At 43.5% G+C, this 17721-nt stretch overlaps 1 protein-coding gene across 4 annotated transcripts in view; it reads left to right on the top strand.

The window, feature by feature from the left end:
- Positions 1 to 17721, top strand: part of TMEM131 (transmembrane protein 131) — a 139953-nt gene that overhangs the window by 97276 nt on the left and 24956 nt on the right. For 3 of the 4 annotated variants that reach the window (XM_036225044.1, XM_036225042.1, XM_016142992.2), the window contains 12 exons: positions 1225 to 1377; positions 1473 to 1548; positions 1730 to 1847; positions 3559 to 3697; positions 3797 to 3906; positions 4349 to 4415; positions 8667 to 8818; positions 9215 to 9357; positions 9775 to 9961; positions 10955 to 11140; positions 11813 to 11983; positions 12361 to 12935. In XM_036225044.1, the coding sequence (XP_036080937.1) occupies positions 1225 to 1377; positions 1473 to 1548; positions 1730 to 1847; positions 3559 to 3697; positions 3797 to 3906; positions 4349 to 4415; positions 8667 to 8818; positions 9215 to 9357; positions 9775 to 9961; positions 10955 to 11140; positions 11813 to 11983; positions 12361 to 12935 (2077 nt within the window). The remainder of the gene's footprint in view (positions 1 to 1224; positions 1378 to 1472; positions 1549 to 1729; positions 1848 to 3558; positions 3698 to 3796; positions 3907 to 4348; positions 4416 to 8666; positions 8819 to 9214; positions 9358 to 9774; positions 9962 to 10954; positions 11141 to 11812; positions 11984 to 12360; positions 12936 to 17721) is intronic. The other variant, XM_036225043.1, reaches the window with a different exon arrangement.

The following is a 17721-nucleotide window of genomic DNA, read 5'->3' as shown; positions in this document are numbered from 1 at the left end:
ACACCTTCACATTGGGGGTGAGGATTTCAACATATGAATTTTGGCGGGGCGGGGGGGTGGGGGTTGGGTGGGGGGGGGACACAGACATCCAGTCGGTAACAATTACCAAATTCTGTAGTCTTTTATCAGATGGAGAACAAGAGCTAATGGATGAAAACAATCCTTTAGAATAAACATTTCAAATAACTCATAGTATAATACTTCATATTTGAATACCGTTGTATAAAATGAACTTTTCTATTTGTTACCTCCTTTGATCCCCACCATACCCCATGTAAGACAAGACATGGACACAAGAGAAGTCATTATAACAGGTGCATGAAGACACAGCTGTGCAACTTGGCACAGGCCTTCTGCTCTCATGGTCTCTCTATCTCAGCCGCTGCCTGCCCCTCATGTCTTCCCACTGCAGTTCACTCGGGCTACACTGGAAATGATGAGTGTTAGTCTCAACCTCACCACCATTCAACTCTTGTTCCTGTGCATTCTCTTAACTTCTTATCTTTTAATGCCAGTGGGTGTGATCAGATTATAAGACGTAAAATTCTGTATTCAAACAAAAGAAAGTAAAAGATTATAACAATTCTTACTAAGAATTTTTTTAAATCATGTAACTTTTTACTTAAAATCTGCTATCCTATCATAGGGAGAAGCATGCCGCTAATAAAAACAATCATTGATTGTTTAATGATTTAATCTGTATGCTGTTTTAATAAGATACTGTCAAGCCTATATTTTTAAAAGGTTTTGGTTTGGCACAGTGATATTTTTATTTTTTAAAGAAAATACTTATAAGGAAAATAAATCTGATTTTTTTCAATTGAGTTATCCTGAATTCAGATACTTTTAGGGCCTCCTGTCCTGGTATAAACAGGCCTTGCTTAACAAAATGACAGTAAACATTTATTCAGTGCTATATCTATAACCTTTGTTAGCATCCTCAATATTTCAACATGAAATGTGAACATTTTTACTTTAATTCATTTTCACAAATTGCAGAGGTTTGTCCTGTTAATTTTTCTATAACAGGCCATAAAAATGATAACAACTGCAAAGTTGGGGCACTCTGATTGCAAAGTTAGAGGTTCTCAGCCAATGGAAGTTCTAAATGTCTTTTGAACTTTGGTTTCCCGGAAACATGTCTGTCAACTCTTAAGTGTATGTTTGTAAGGAAATCAAACCAGGTGCAAGTAGATTTGTTGTTTGTTTGTTTTCCTCTTTCAGGGGAAAATAGTCCATCAAAGTTTAAATATCATGAACTCGTTCTCGCAGAAGGTAAAGATACAGCAAATACGATCTTTGTCAGAAGATGTGCGGTTTTACTACAAACGCTTACGGGGCAATAAGGAAGACTTGGAGCCAGGGAAGAAATCAAAGGTTTGAAATATTCCATTTGCAAACTGCCCTCCGTGAGTACCTCATTGTGGCCTTCCACAGACTTAGAGTCACGGTTCTCCTGTGCCTCTTTGTAGATTGCAAACATTTATTTCGATCCGGGACTGCAGTGTGGGGATCATTGCTATGTTGGCTTGCCTTTTCTGTCCAAATGTAAGTTACCTTGTTCTTTCTCATGCCCTTCACACCCCTCAAAATATTCCTTAATGAACAGCTGCCACTTTCTAAGTCTGTCCCTATCTCTTGGGCTGTAGAAATCATTTGAAAGAAATTCAGCAAGGGGATATGACATGGGGCTGGCTGGGTGTGTCGTAACTTATGTCCTCTGCTTTAGCTGAAGCCAAGGTGCAGCCTGGGGCAGCCATGCAGGAGGAAATGTGGGACGCCGACTGGGGTCTGCACCAAAGCCTGTTCAAGGGCTGGATGGAGATAAAGGACAACTCAGGTCATAGGTGAGAACTTCTCCTTTTAATATTTTAGCTCCCTTTACAAGTTTGAAACATTTCTGTTGAAGTTACTTCTTCAATGTTACTACGTTTAGAGAGGTTACTTCTCTATAGCTAAGAAAATATGCCTACTCTTCAGAAAATTAAGGGGGTGGCTTGAATGCCATTTTAATGGTATATTGCTCAGAAATATTCACACTATCATTTTCCCCTTTACTCCAACACTCTAGATACTTAAAACCAAAGAAGCCATGTGAAATTGTGTTTACGTAGTATAATAACAGTGTCCACCTTGGGCACAGCTATTTGCTACCACTGACCTCCATAAAGGCCAGGAAAACATGTCCCCACAGGAGACCAAGCGAGTGTTTGCTAGAGGTGAGAGGGGCTCTCCTCCCTCCAAGTGCTGAGTGAGGGGCCAGGGCCCAGTTCAGATGGACTCTGCCTGCTAACAACAGACCCCTGCTTCCCCTGGGTTCAAACCCAGAGACAGTATAGAAATCTGATATTTTCATGTACTTCAGAAGAGAATTCAACTAGCACACAGAGAATATGACAGCTGAGGAAAACCGCTCCTCACAGTTGGCTAATCTGAAGTGAATTTGTCAGTATTACCAAGATACTGCAGCTTGCACTACTATAAAATTTGCCAACCATTAACAGTTAAACCAGAGAGTTGCTGTTTTTCTGAACTATCTCCCGTGAAAAGTTTTCTTAAGACAAAGGAAGTTAAATTTCTTCTCTAAAATGGTTAAAATAAGTACATAGAAACTTTTTGCAGTGAACTCACTGGGAGAATACTAAAGCATTTTCATAGTGGACATTATGGACAGGCCAGCTCCAAACGTTAATGTCCAGTTATGAATAAGCGACTTGTGACACTGCACAAGGCTCAGCAGCCAAGGGACCTCTTCAACTCCCACCCAGCGAAGCCCCCACCTTCCCCCTGTGCCCTTGCTGTGCCTCCAGGTCCCAGTCGCACAATGGATGGAGCATTCTCCCCGCGTCACTGAGTCAGTGTGCATGTGATAGAGAGTTCCTGTTACTTGTCTTACGGAACAACTTGCACTCTTACCAACGTCAGAACATCACAGTCCAATTGTGTTGTGGATTAGAACAGGCCTCCATCTCCAGGCCTGTCTGGGCCCGCAGCTTAGCCTGTTTATAGCATTGTTCCCTTGGGGAATATGTTGTGAGTTCTAAACAGCTGGTTTATAAACACTCATAAGTAGGAAAATATTCAAATGAGGTCCTGAATATTACTGATAACCTTACATGTATCTGCCCCAAACCTGCATGTGTATTACCTCTTCAGCTGACATCTTCATTGCATATCAGGGAGGAGAAACCATATACTAAGCAGTGCACTCACTGTCTTCTCATTAGCTCTGCTTACAGTGTCCTTAGCACCCTGCTGTTGGCTTCCAGTTCTTTCCACCAAACATGCAGGATCCTGCCTTTTCCTTTACATGTTCAGTGCAGAACAGTGCAGGTAATCAGTGATAGATATTTTGGCATCTCTTTGTGACAAAATAGAAACATCTTCATACCTGTCTCTATTAAAAGCGTACGTAGTAAAATATTAGAGCAAATAAACCTGTGTTTATTCAGGCCCAGAATAAGATTTCTCAAGTACACAAACCTAATAGAATTTCTTGTTTTCAGAAAGCGCAAATATTTCATTTGGATACAGTGACTTACAAACTCTTTTCTCTAGATTGAGCGCATTATTTGAAGTTAATACAGACCTTCAAAAAAACATACTATCAAAAATCACTGCTGAGCTCTCATGGCCTTCCATACTTAGCTCGCCACGGCACTTGAAATTTCCACTTACGAATACAAACTGCTCCTCGGTAAGTATTCCAAGTGACATATGGAAATATGTAAGAGGACTGTAAAATTACACTTTTAAGTGGAAGTCTTTCATTTACAGTTGCGTTATTTTGTTTAAGGAAGAAGAGATTACTTTAGAAAATCCTGCAGATGTTCCTGTTTATATCCAGTTTATTCCTCTGGCTTTATATTCCAATCCTTCAGTCTTCGTAGATAAATTAATATCAAGGTAAGCATTGCTTTAGGTAATCAAAATGTCTCTATAATAATATTGAATTATTGTTTTACAAACTTAAGATGATTGCAGCGCATATAGTAATAGGTTTGGCTTAAAGTCTGGATCTATAAATAAAGTTGAGGGAGGGCTCTGGGAAGAGAGATTGATATTAAGTATCTAGAAAAGCTTTTATTTTAAGACAGAACAGGTAATGTTGAACTTCCTACAAAATTATAAAGAGAAAACAAGTGGGACCCTGTAAATGTTAATTTTTAAAAGTGGGCAAAATAATAACTATAAATTGTGGCTATTAATATTTGAAGGCTATTAATCTGATAATATCAATCTCAAATCTGTCAAAAGATAATTTGCAAACAAAGTACAAACAATAATTCTATCACCCCTTTAATTATGATGCTGCTTACAGAGAAATATATGTACATTTTTATTTTAGGTTTAACTTGAGTAAGGTGGCAAAGATAGATTTAAGAACACTAGAATTTCAAGTCTTCAGAAACAGTGTAAGTATTCAGACCTTGTACTATTCCACAGAAATCATTCTGTAAGATGGTCAGAGCTCATGTGAGGGCATGTGAGGGGAAAGTGTTGGCCGCCCCGAGCTGGCCAAGGGCAGGTCCCTGCGGGGTCAGGACTCCTGGACAGGGTGGGTAGGGTTTAGGTCAGCAGGAGGGCTGCTGGGCAGGAGGTTCCTGCTTGCAGGCATTATAAAGTTAAGGCTGTAACTCTTCATAAGAACAGCTACCTGACACTCGGAGACCGTAGATAGGGGGTGGTGTGCATGTGGGTGCTACATGCTCTGGCTCCTGGCAACACCGTGAGCGAGTGCCATCACAGTATCATGTCCCCAGCTGCCCTGCTCAGCTCCTGCAGACTGAGCCTGTGGCTTCTCTTAGGAAGTCTGTCCAGGTCATGTTTGGTCTTCCTCTTTCCCTGCTGTCTTCTGTTTTCCTGCGTTATCGTCTTTCCCAGAGAACCCTGCCTTGTCACGGTGTGCCTGAAGCAGGACAGCACAGTTTTGTCATTTGCCTCCAGTGATGTCTCAGGCTTAACTTGCTCCAGGACCCATTGGTTCCTCTTTCTGGAGGTCTGGGGTCTCTGTGGAGCCCTCCCCCAAGGCCAGATTTCAGATTAATCCATGTTTTCCTATCAGTCTTCCTCACTGTCCAGCTTTCACATCCATACTAGGAACTGGGAAGGCGGAGGTGTGGATGGTCGCAACCTCGGTCCTTGATGACATTTCTGTGCCCTTGGGGACCCTTCCTCCTTCTCTCTTTGCTGCCTTTTGGAGTCTCCACCTCCTGGTTTCTTGGCTGCCGTCCCCATTTGAACTGATGTCCAACCCATCAAAATCTAACAACTTCAGTGTCTTCACTACCTGTGTTAAAGTCAAATGTTTCTTCTGTGGTCATCTTGCCTTCTTGGTGTTTGGATGCACCTTCTTTCACTCTCATCAGAATTCATTTCAAACCTCTGCTTCTTCCTGACAGTAAATTGGTATCAGTTATTGATATTTCTTCCACCAGTTTTTATTCCTCCTACCTTTGAGTCTCGCCCAGTTTTTCGTATTATATGTTCTGCGTACAGGTTAAACAAACAGGGAGATAAAATGCACCCTGTCTGACACCTTTGCCTATAGGAAACTATTCTGTTTCTCCATATTTTATCCTGACAGTGACTTCCTGTCCACAGTACAGGTTATATATACAACGAGGTATATCAGTATATAATTTATTTTTATCAAACCTCAAAATAGTAAGCTTGATCATTTAAATTTTTATTTTGGATACTTACTAATAAAATTGTAAGTTCCACAGATGCCAGACCCATGGCTGGCTGTATTCACACATAACATAGTAGCATGCATAGTTTTCACTCAATAGATATTCTTGAATTAGTAAATGTATACATAAACTGGTTTGTTCTAGGAACAAATATTCTCTATTACAGGCCAGGGTGAGCAGCCACTAAACATTCATTCTGTAAGGCCCTAGGGTATAGAGTATGCATTAGGCAGAAACGAGCCCTCGGACTAAAGCCGCCTGCACACTGGCCCTGTCTCTTGGCCCTGCGCGCCCCTGAGCAGCCTGCTGGTGTCACCACGGCTCTGAAGCCTCACCGAGGAAACTGTCTTGATTCTCCCTGGCCCTTCTTTACACCTGGGCCAGCTTCTTTTTGTTGTTGTTGTAAGATACTTTGTTTCCCAAATCTTGGCATAAGCTCCTTGGCAGCTTGTCTTCTGTTTATCTTACTTCCTTCCTGTATTAATATCGTGAACGCTATTGAATGAATGAGGGTCAGAATCCAGCTAATCCTCCATCCTCTGAGTTACTTCGAGTGAATGATCACCTCCTTCCTCTCCTTATTGTGGGCTCTGGCTGAATGTGGGTCACAGTCACCACACAGCAGCAGGGTGCCTTCCTGCTGTTGTAGCTTTGCTTCCCACTTATAACAAGGGAGGCTGGCTCCTAACGTAGTCACGGCGTTGTACCTATGAGCTTTGTCACCTTGACCAAGCACATAAATCTTTGTTAACTTGAGCTTCCTTTCTTGTAACATGAAATTGATTATGTGTATTTTACAGAGTTGTTGAATAAATGAAACAAACTCACAGGGAAGCCCTGAAGTTGGTCTGCGGCATACAGTGAATGCTGCCTGGAGAAGTCCTACTAAGCCTAACGAGGCCAGGGCAGAGGCAGCGGGAGGGTCTCAGTATTTTGGGGCTGTAGTGAAGAGCCCTTCCCAGGGTTCCATGAGCACCTGGGATATGCCCGTGCTGGGCCGGGGATGCACATTGATCATTTCATGCAGCCAGCAGCCAGCCTGAGCAGTTAGTTACCAGCCACTGTAATATGTCCCTCATTCTGTCAGTGGGAAACTCAAAGCTCAGGAAGTAACTTGCCAGGCCTGTACATGTGATAACTGGCAAGGCCAAGTGCAATTCTGGCGCTCAGGTCCCAGAGCCTTGCCCCGTACAGTTGCTGACCATTGCAGACCAGGTGTCACTGGTTAGCCTGTCAGGCCAGGTGTTTTAATAGTTCTTGAAACATTTGTGTTCTTCCCCTTGCTTTGTGTTTTAATTTTTAAGGCATATGTTACACAAATCATTGTAGAAAAACTTTGTAAGTCTTTGTTTAAGTCAATCTTGTATGGGAATATAATTTTCAGTGTATTTTTTTTCTGATGAATAATGGAGAGAACACTAGACTGAAATTTAGATAGTCATATTCTAGCCTCATGGCCTTCTCTTAAAATCTTTTTGTACTTTGCTTTTTCTGGCCATAAAATGCCTACATAATAAGGTTAATATTTATTACTGCTTAATCCAGAACTTGTCTCTCCCAACCGCAAATGCACACAGTAAACAAGACAGTGGCTTCTCAGGAAGTTTGACACCACTGCCTAGCATCGTGCCAGAGGGTTAACAGTTCCGCCCACTTGCTTTTGCTGACCACCAGTGCATATGTCAACACTCTGAAAAAGACAGATGGTAACTGTCAGTGATGTAAAACAATTCTGACATGATAGTTACCCTAAAAAGATCTCTAAGATCCCCTGGATCTGTGGGTCACTCTGTGAACACCACATCTGTCAAGTTAGGGAGAGTTGCCAAACCCCTCAACCCTCTTCCTGAGGCATCAGCGTCTTGAAGTGTTCCCGCACAATCAGGTCCAGATGAGTTGGTGTGTGTTGGGGATACACATGTTGTATATGATGTGTCTCTCAGTTACTCAGAATAGTTTGTTTAAAAGGGAACTCGTGACTGACCCTTTCAGAGTAGTCAGAACATTCTGCTGCCCTGGCAGACACTAACAGAAGAGTGCCCGACACAGGGCATGAGCCTCCAGAGTGACGTGCCATACCCATCTGCGGCCCTCGTAATGCATGTACAGTCGGGCTGAGCATGGGAGGGGTCAGTGTGGGTCAGACCTGAGGTGCCAGGTGGGGTGGACAGTCCAACAGAAGCCAGTTTGCTTCCACACAGTAGCAGAGCCATGACAAGCACAGACACAGCCAAGCATTGCCACCCCTTCCCACAAAAAGGTTTAATGTTGCTTAAAAGTCAGGACACTATTCTCAAGTGTGAAGTCTGATTTTTTTTTTTTTAATAACCTGGCCATCAAGAAGCCATATTTTAACTATTAAACTAAGCTTTTCTTTAAACTTTAAACTGAGTGTTCATGAAACAGGTATTATGTGCTTAGTTTCAAAATAAAATTTAAAGATAGAAGACTATAAATCGGAAATATTTTTACAAATAATATGACACAGCTTTAGACCCTTGAGCTGATACCTTCCAGAGGAGGGACAGGAAAGCGATGGCCAAGTGGGGACAGCACCAGTGGGACATGGCGTGCCGGGTGTTGGCTACACAGCTTTTTGCTTTATGCTAAAATGTTGAGCTGTTCATCTTACATTTATGTCCTTTTCTGTGTGTGTGTTATGTTTAAAATTAAAAGTTAAAAGATCTGTATAAAAACAAAAACGTATAACAAACATGAAGACTTTGGACACCTGTCCCCTTCAGTGTCCTGGGAAACAAAGTCCCTTGAGACTTAATGGACAATATGAAGTGTAAATCACTGGCTGCCTACCTCTGTTTATCAACTAACCAATACCTAAATGAGAGAGGAAATGGTTTATGTATTTAATCCATTCAAGAAACTAGTAGCACTAGGCTGTAGGTGGAGTAAGGGGAAAGGCATTTCTCCAGAGACTGTCAGTGACTCCTGTTTGTTTACCACACAATCAAGGCTCATCCACTGCCAGATTCAACAGGATTCACAGAGGGCCTCTCCCGACATTTAATCTTAAACCTAATTTTAAAACCTGGAGAAAAGAAGTCTGTCAGAGTAAAGTTTACTCCGATTCACAACAGAACTGTCTCTTCACTCATCGTGATCAGGTAGGGTCTACGACTTAAGTGCCCGTGGTTTTAGCACTTATATAGAAACTCTTACTTGATTTGTTTCAATGTGAGTTACAAACTTATTTATGGAAGAGGTTTTTTTACCTTATCCAAACCATGCAAACACCACAAGTGACTAAACATACCTTTGTGATTATATATATAGCTGGAAAATCTGAAAAGTACCTTAGTGTACCACGTGTGACCCTTAAAAATGAAAAACTCTTACTCTCCATATAAATATTCTTAAATTCTTAAAGTATAAATGCCTCACTTTTAAATTTAGTGTATTAATTTCTGCATGGTAGTTGATAAATGAATTGTAAAAATTATAGCTCAAAAGATTGTGCATTTTTAATAGGAGAAAAATCTGTGATTCTTGTTCCTGCATAGAAATAACCTGACCGTGATGGATGCTGTGATGGTGCAAGGGCAAGGAACCACTGAGAACCTGAGGGTGGCAGGCAAGCTTCCAGGCCCAGGGAGTTCCTTACGCTTTAAAATCACAGAAGCATTGTTGAAAGACTGTACAGAGAGTGAGTATTCCTAACAGGACCAAGGGCACAAATTCTAGCACTTGCTTTCAATAGGAAACAATTACAAAAAACAAGAGTATTTCCATATGTGCACACGTATATATGTTAGTGATGCCTACTTAAGATTTTTAAGGCAACACGCTTCAGGGTGGTTTAGTTGGATCTTAAAAGATGAGAGTATCAGTATTCATTGCGTGCCTCAGATGGTGTGCTCTGAGAGTGAGAGGTAAAGCACAGACTTTTGCTATCAGGAAGGGCGTGTAGAGCAGTGTACTTCCTGCCAAAGTCTGAGTGAAGCTGACCCCTGCCCTGTGAGGCACTTCCGAACCTCACAGGCTCACAGAGAATGTGGTCTTCATTTGGACCAGGGATACAGGGTCACAAGATTTATACTCACTCCACATTTTTTTCCTTTAGGTTTGAAACTAAGAGAGCCAAATTTCACGTTGAAACGAACATTTAAAGTAGAAAACACAGGACAACTTCGAATTCACATAGAAACCATCGAAGTCAGTGGGTGCTCATGTGAGGGGTATGGCTTTAAAGTCGTTAATTGCCGAGCGTTTGCACTGAGCGCCAACGCCTCTAAAGACATAGTTATATTGTAAGTATTTTTTTTTTATAAGGCATAACGAATCACTAGCTTGTTAACGTTTTATACTAGAGTTGTTCAAACTCCGCACAAATGTTTTCAGACTCACCAAAAAGGTCTTTACCCACAAATGTATTTGCTTAATTTTTTTTTTACTTAATCTTTGGTTATTTCTTTCTATCTTTGTTTTCAAGATTGTGAGACTTCCTCTGTCCCCAGAGTGGATCAGATAATCTTAGAGACCAGTTTCAGAATTATTTTCAGGCTTGTGTCATTGGTAAGAAATTGACTATAAATTCAGTCTCACCATCAGGGCAGTCACTTGTATCACACCACGTATGGTGCAGGACGTGATATTCTGACCAGAAGACAATTTTAATGCCTGTGTCTCAATAGTTGCAATAAATTTTAACAACTAATTGATAACTTGTTATGTTGTAAAGTTTATGTAACAAAAGGTAACCTTGTCCCCTTAGTTGAATGATGGTTTCATGATCTTAAGTGGACATTTCCTTGACAGGCAACTGCATTGCTCCACGTAAGGCACGGTGCTTGGTACCTCAAGGTACAATGAGGATTAGGTCACTTTTCCTCGGGGGCACATCGTCCGGTTGGGGAGCATGCAGTTAACAAAAATAAAAATAAAGTAACTGGGCAGAAAGCAGCAGTGCAGGAAACAAAGAGAGGAGGTCACTGGGGCTTGGATGGGCATTTAAAGGCACTTTTAGGGGATGTGCTCTGGAGAGAATGGCTTTGGAGAAATGTCTGAATTCATTATGGAAGCAGACTGTCATTTTATATATATATAGATATAGATATAGATATAGTTATTTTTATTGTTAACTTCATGGGAAAATACTTTCTCTGTCTTACAGTGAGGAAGTTAATGGTAGTATTGAGCTCTAACATTCTGTGTTATGTTTCAGAGGCATGTGGGACCAGTATGATGTTTAAATTCATGGTATATTTTTAAAACTTGGTCTTACTGCCGTTTTTCTGTTTTAGGTTTACTCCTGATTTCACAGCTTCTAGAGTTATTCGTGAACTGAAGTTCGTAACAACCAGCGGTTCTGAATTTGTATTTGTATTGAATGCCTCTCTTCCATACCATATGTTAGCAACTTGTGCAGAAGCCCTTCCCAGACCCAACTGGGAGCTAGCCCTATATATCATCATCTCAGGAATAATGAGGTACTTGCTTCTCTTTGAGGTTGGTATGCAGCCACTGTTCTGAGCACTGGGATCCGCCCACAGACAAACAGGCCTCTCACTATAGTCGGGCTGCTCACTGCTCGTCTGGGGGGAGGCACAGAAGTCTTGGTGGCAGAAGTCTTGTCTATCTCTGAAATCTGTTATACAAATTAAGTATATGTTAACTTCTTTAAGAGAAAAAAAAAAAACAGCACTAGTTCACCAGGTGGAGTTACTTGATTTGGTCTCAAGTGATTTCCTGAAGATAGTGTGTTCTTCATGATTCCAACCTGAGCAAAGGAAATTGATTAGAAATCCTTTTTAAACCCTCAGCATCCTTATCTTTTTTCAGTGTATTTCTTTCCATGTTTTGAGACTCAGAGATATCTCTGAGTCTCAAAAAATTAATTTTCAGAGTTACGCCAACATATCCTTTAATATAAAGAGCTGGCCTGGAGTTAAAACTAAAAGGAAAGATAAAGGCTTCCCCTTGGTAAAAGGGAAAGTGTCCTCCAGTGTGTGCTCTGATGCAGTAATTACCGCCTCCACATGAGCCCTGTAAATTGGCATTCTGTAGAAGGCGGTGTGCAGACTTTTGCCACCAGCTTTGCCTTTACTATTAACCTTGGCTCCTCGTGGGCCACCATAACCCGCTTTTCCCTGTCCCCACAGTGCACTGTTTCTTCTGGTCATTGGAACAGCTTATCTAGAAGCTCAAGGAATCTGGGAGCCATTTCGAAGGCGTCTGTCCTTTGAGGCTTCAAACCCGCCCTTTGACGTGGGGAGACCATTTGATCTCAGGAGGATCGTTGGTATTTCATCTGAAGGAAAGTATGTTTACAGGTTGGAAATAAATTCTCTAGCACTTATAGACGGGGCTGATATGATTAAAACAGAAAAATTTCTTCTGATCACCTTCTTTTGGGGGGAGGGAATCTTAGTTCTAATGACCTAACGACATGCTACATGTGGCTCTCAGTTGCTCAGAGCTCACAGCAGACATTGCGCTGCTATCATGTTGATGAGGGCTGAAATACCCTTAGACCCTAACACGGTTCTGGAGTCTTCAAATGGAACAGACTGTAGAGTTCTGAGAAGTACCCTTGTTTCTCGCTGTCGCTCCTTAGAATTTATATCTGGTTGGATATACTGACGAAATCTTTTCTTAATCTTAGATTTTGTAGGTTGCTCTTTACTGACTACAGTTGGTCCTTTTTCAGCTTGAACACACTCAGCTGTGACCCCAGTCACAGTCGGTTCTGTGGGCCATCATCCCGGCCCAGCGCAGGGAGCCACAAGCAGTGTGGACCATCAGTCCACCCACACAGCAGCCACAGCAGTAGAAACTCAGTTGATGTGGACATCAGAGCCAAAAACAGCTCCAGTACCTCTAGCAGGACTTCTGCACAATCTGTTAGCAAAGCAAGCCCCCTTGTCATTGACTCAAACACAGTGGCCCAGGGTCACACAGCTGGCAGAAAGTCCAAAGGGGCAAAACAGAGCCAGCACAGCAGCCAGCATCACGTCCACAGCCCTCTGGAGCAGCACTCGCCCCCTCCACCACCACCACCACCACCAGTGCCTCAGCACCAAGAGCCACAGCCAGGAAGGCTGTCACCCGCCCCCCTCACGCATCCTGCCCACCCAGAACATGCCAACAGCACAAGGCACAGCTCAGAAGACTCCGACATCACTAGTCTCATAGAAGCCATGGACAAAGACTTCGACCACCATGATTCCCCACCTCTAGATGTGTTTACAGAGCAGCCGCCATCACCACTGTCAAAAAACAAAGGTGAGCACCAGCGCACTGTAGGGGCGGCATGCACGTGAGGGGACAGCCCCACACGTCTGTGCAACTGCCGCATTCAGAGCTGCGCTGCACAGGTAATCAGTGGGTGTGTGTTTTCCATGTCAGAATGCAAACAGGTGCTCGTTTGTCATGAAATATAGCTATGTTGCTCAGATTGCTGACCAAATTCAGAAGTTCATTAGATATCCGTTTTCCTTTCAACCTCACGTGACTATTGTGTTACTGTGATAGGTTGAGCGTTTTTTTAATTGTTAAAATAATTTTTAACACAGTGGTAAAAAGATCATTTTAACGCCAAAATAGGAGTTCCACACAACCTGTACCTTAGAGCAACAGCCAGTGGGCCACAACCACCCATTTTTGTAAATGGGGGTCTCCCTAGAACACAGACGTGCCCGCTCACTCACACACTATGGCCGTCTTCGTGCCGCAGCAGCACAGGTGAGGCTGCGACAGAGACCTCAAGGTCCACCAGCCTAAAAATACTGTCTTGCCCTTGACAGAGAAAGTGTACAGCCCTTGTATTAGAGGCCCTTGTGCTCTAACAGTTGTCTGTTTCTACCTCACAGTTCAGTGGGGTCAGCATCAGATGCAGCATAGCTGTGTTCTCCAGCTCACACCAGGCCTCAGTCAGGGTGTTGGCCTGGGATGAAGGCATCTCAGGATTCAGGTGAAGGGGTATCAGCTTCCGAGTTTACCCACCTGGTTGGCAGCAGCATGTCACGAGTCCTCTCCCTAGGGCAACTCAAAGTGGTTAGCTTCCCCAGAGCAAACAAGCAAGAAGGCAAGAGAGAAAACATGCTAGCAGGACAGGAGTCAATCTTTTGTGACCTAACCTTGGGATTGACACCCCATCACTTCCACAGTACTCTTCTCATTAGAAGTATGGTCCAGCACGCAGTCCAGGAGGGAGAATTCTATAGAAGCACGGGTACCAGGAGGTAGGGTGCTGGGAGCCATCTTAGAAATCTCTGCACAGCACATATACAGGCTGATGGGCCACCTCCAGAATCAGATATAAAAGGCAGTAAGTGGCCTCTTAACAGTATATCCATTAAATCCTTTATATTCTGAACTTTTTGTGCCTTCTTTTCTCTCCTGTGGCAGCTATGCCAGTGCACATGACTCCACGCCTACTCAAGCACCTTCCTCACAGAGATTTGCTTTTGGTTTACACGGGTGACATGGAAATTGGTAGCTACAAGAGGCCAGAGGAAACCTGGCGCCCCTGAGTCCATGAGCTTTCTTTCAGAGAGTCGCTTAACCCCAGTGATGCAAAGATGGTTACATGCCATCCTCTTAGAAGTGCATGATTTGGATTTGTAAAACAGTAACACGTCTTCAGTATTAACGTCACAGAAATTTTTTCCTTGTCGACTCATTAACTATTTTAGGGTAATTTTTATAGTAATATTAATGCTTAAAGTCTTTTTTATTAGATCAAGTTACTGACTGTGTTTTTCACATATTGAGGGAATGAATAAGATAAGTGCGTGTCATCCTCCCTTACCACAAGGAAGGGGGTCTAGCGGCTGGATTGAACCCCTCCTCACCTATGTCTCAGATGGACCACTCACACCAGAGTGATAGTTCGTGTTTATTTTCAGGGTCATTTGTTTAGAACATAAATTTTAAAATTAAAAAACATGTTTTAATTTTAGCAGTGGTCCTAGAGTTGAGCTTCTAAAAGACTTTGATGGCACATGGGTGCCATGTTGTCAGTGAGTCTTGTGCCCATGAGGACACAGTAACCACAGGCTGCATGGCAGCGGCCACGCTGCTTGTCGTCCTCACTGCTGCTGTCGTGAAGTAGGGAAGGGTCAGATCCTTAATTCAATAAATGTTTTATTGAAGTATAACATGCATGCAGAAATCCTGTTTTTCAAATGAACTTTAAAAGGCAGGTACTGACCTTGGGTTGCAGTGTAGTGTGTGTCATACTCTAACCATAGGCCTCCAGGTGACAGAACCTTCTCATTGTTCCAGAGCCCCCCGACACTGGGAGGCAGTCGTAGTGTTTACATGAATGTGACCCTCCTTATGTCAGAAGGACCCTGTCCTTCCCCCACGCATAGTATCTCAAAGGACAGAATCTTCCTCGCAGTGAGCTCATGTCACTTGTGGCTTAGGGAGACTATTCAAAATGACCTCCTTTCAGGTGGACGTGATGTATGCCCTCTCTGGACTTGGGTGGCTTGCAGGCCATCCAGCCATTTCCCTGGTCTTTCCTCCAGTTGCTCTCCTTATGGAAGGTGGCACCCAGAGTGTCCTCTGTTCATGGCTGGCCTGAGTAGGGCCTCATACAGCTTGCTGGACAGTCCTTAGAGTTCTTTTGTGGTTTCTCCCCTGTAAGCCATAGGGACTAGACAGAGGCCATTGCCAAACTAAGCATTACATCTTGAGAAAGCTCTGAACGTGGTGTGGTCATCTCTCAGTGTCGGCACTGATAGAGGAGATGGTGGCATTCACAGCCGTCGTCATATCTGGCTTTGGCAGTCTGAGCAGCAGCTTTATCAAGATGGGAGAAGCAGAATGGTATGGGTCACGAGGCCAGGCTCTGCCGTCAGGCAGGCCCAGATCAGATCCTGGCTCTGCCATTTTGTGACTTTAGAGAAAATTACTTCTCCAAGCCTCCACTTGTCATCTTTAAAGTAGAGGGAACAGCTGCTACTGCCATGGTTATTAGTGGGGCAGGAAAGGCTGCGTCCCAGGCTTAGCCTGCTGAGCTGAAGGTGGCTGTGCAACTTCCCAGCAGAGGTGTCAGCTTGGAACTTGGCCTTGAGGATGAGAAATGGGACAGTGTGCAGAGGGCTGAAGACAGAGTTCTGAGGGCAAGGCCCACAAAAGGTGGTCAGCAGACAGTGTGACAGAAAGTAGGTGGGACGTGAGGGTAACAGATCCCAGCAAGGCCCAAAGCGATGGCAGAACAGCTCCACAGAGGAAGTGACAGCTAGGACATGATTCAACCTTGGCGAGAATAGTTTTCATGGAATGATAGAACTAGAAACCAGGTTACGTGGCTTGGGGAGTACCTGTCACATCAGGCCGTCAGCAGTGGCTACCTAGTGTACATTTGGGTTAGGGGCTGTTTACCCTTTCATCTATAGCTTCACCGTTCTTTAATTTTTTAATAGGAAAAAGGGGTGCTGTGTATATTGTAGTAGCATTTTTAATGGAAAAAAAAATAATAATGAGCCTGGTACTTGAAAATATCTATGGCCCAAGGACAAAAAGCCAGCAGAGTTGAGAGCATCGGTGTTGGTGAGCACTTACTAACGTCACAGAGGCAGACACGTGAGCCTCGCACACCTCATCTGGCATCAGTGTGCCCCTGTGTGTCCAGCAAGGGAGCCTTGTGTAAGATAGTTACGTCAGGCAGGTGTGAGGCCAGCCCAGGCCTAATTTATGTATCCCATCAGTTTACACGGCAGCACCCTACCTCCAGGAGGGGAGGAGGCAGTGAGGAGACAGTGAAACCACATGTCTATGGAGGCAGGTGGGGTGAGACCCAGTTCAGTAGATGACAGAAGAAGGGACACTGGGTCCACAAGTACAGGGGTGCAGGTGATTTGGTAGAGGCGAGGAGACCCTACAGGGCAGGGGAGCTGTCATCTGAGCTGAGGTAACAGCTCTTAGACTGAGGGAGAGACAGTCGGGTGAAAACAGAAAGAGTTTGGAGAAGTCAAGTTCCAGGCAGTGAAATTCCCGTGGACTGGAGTTGGTAGGACAGGAAGGTTGGGCTTGCAGAGTGGCCCCCAGGTAACATCAGGGACACAGCCGATGATTACCATGGCACTGCTTCATGCCATGTCATTTCTCTCAGTGTGCTCTGCAGCTCAAGGGCAAATGAGTAGTAAGACAGTGCCGGACAGGGACAGTAAAGGGGCAGCAGGAAGGCACAGGGTGAGGATGTCACGGGATGTTGGCAGGAGGCTGATGGATGTGCCGTCCTATGCAGAATTAGCAAGATAGGGAAAGACCTTAAGTCAGAAGGGACTTTCCAGCCCCAGAGAACATGGGCAGTCCAGGGCTGGTAGACCCACCAGGCTCTGCAGGGACGGCGGAGGTCCCTGGTGGTTTTCAGGCGGATGGACATTGCCTGGTCAGAGGAGTATAGGCCTAAGCAAGATCGGAGGCTGTCCTTCCCCACACTAAACTGTAGTGAGTTGGCTCTTGAATATCCATGATATTTTATTTCTACAATAAATCCAAAATTTAATTGAACGTAATTATATGATAACCCTGAAATACTGAACTCTATTATGAAGTTTTGGTTGTGCAGCCTTTTTCCCTAGTCCTGTCACCTTATTGGTTCTGCTGGTGCCACAGATGCTACCCAGAAACAAAGAACAAAGAAGAGGATGCATCTCCTTGCTGGTGGGATAGAAGTAAATCTTTTCACTTAATAGGAATTCCTGTCGCCCTTCTATTAAGCTGAACAGGTTCTTCTTCACGATCTAAGCACACAGCTTACTAGGACAAAGTAATAATAGTAATCGCTATAAAACTTTGAAAACATTTACTTTAGGTTGAAGAACTCCTGGAGAGTTTTTTCACATGTGTTTTTGGTGCATTTTAGCTGATCATACTCATAAAAAAGTGTATTTTTCAGAACTCAAGGGGAAAATAAATTTACACAACCCATACAGACCCCAGTAAATCATGTGTTGGTCTTTATTATTTATTAGCCTCACATAAGCTTTTGAAGCAGCCAAAAGATGAGAAAGGCAGATTCCCACCAGAATTAGTGATGTTTGAGAATCTCTTG

This window comes from Rousettus aegyptiacus, unplaced genomic scaffold (assembly GCF_014176215.1).
Source record: "Rousettus aegyptiacus isolate mRouAeg1 unplaced genomic scaffold, mRouAeg1.p scaffold_m13_p_7, whole genome shotgun sequence".
NCBI lineage: Eukaryota > Metazoa > Chordata > Mammalia > Chiroptera > Pteropodidae > Rousettus > Rousettus aegyptiacus.
Note: the sequence above shows the minus strand (reverse complement) of the source record. Positions and strands in the feature narration are given on the sequence as shown.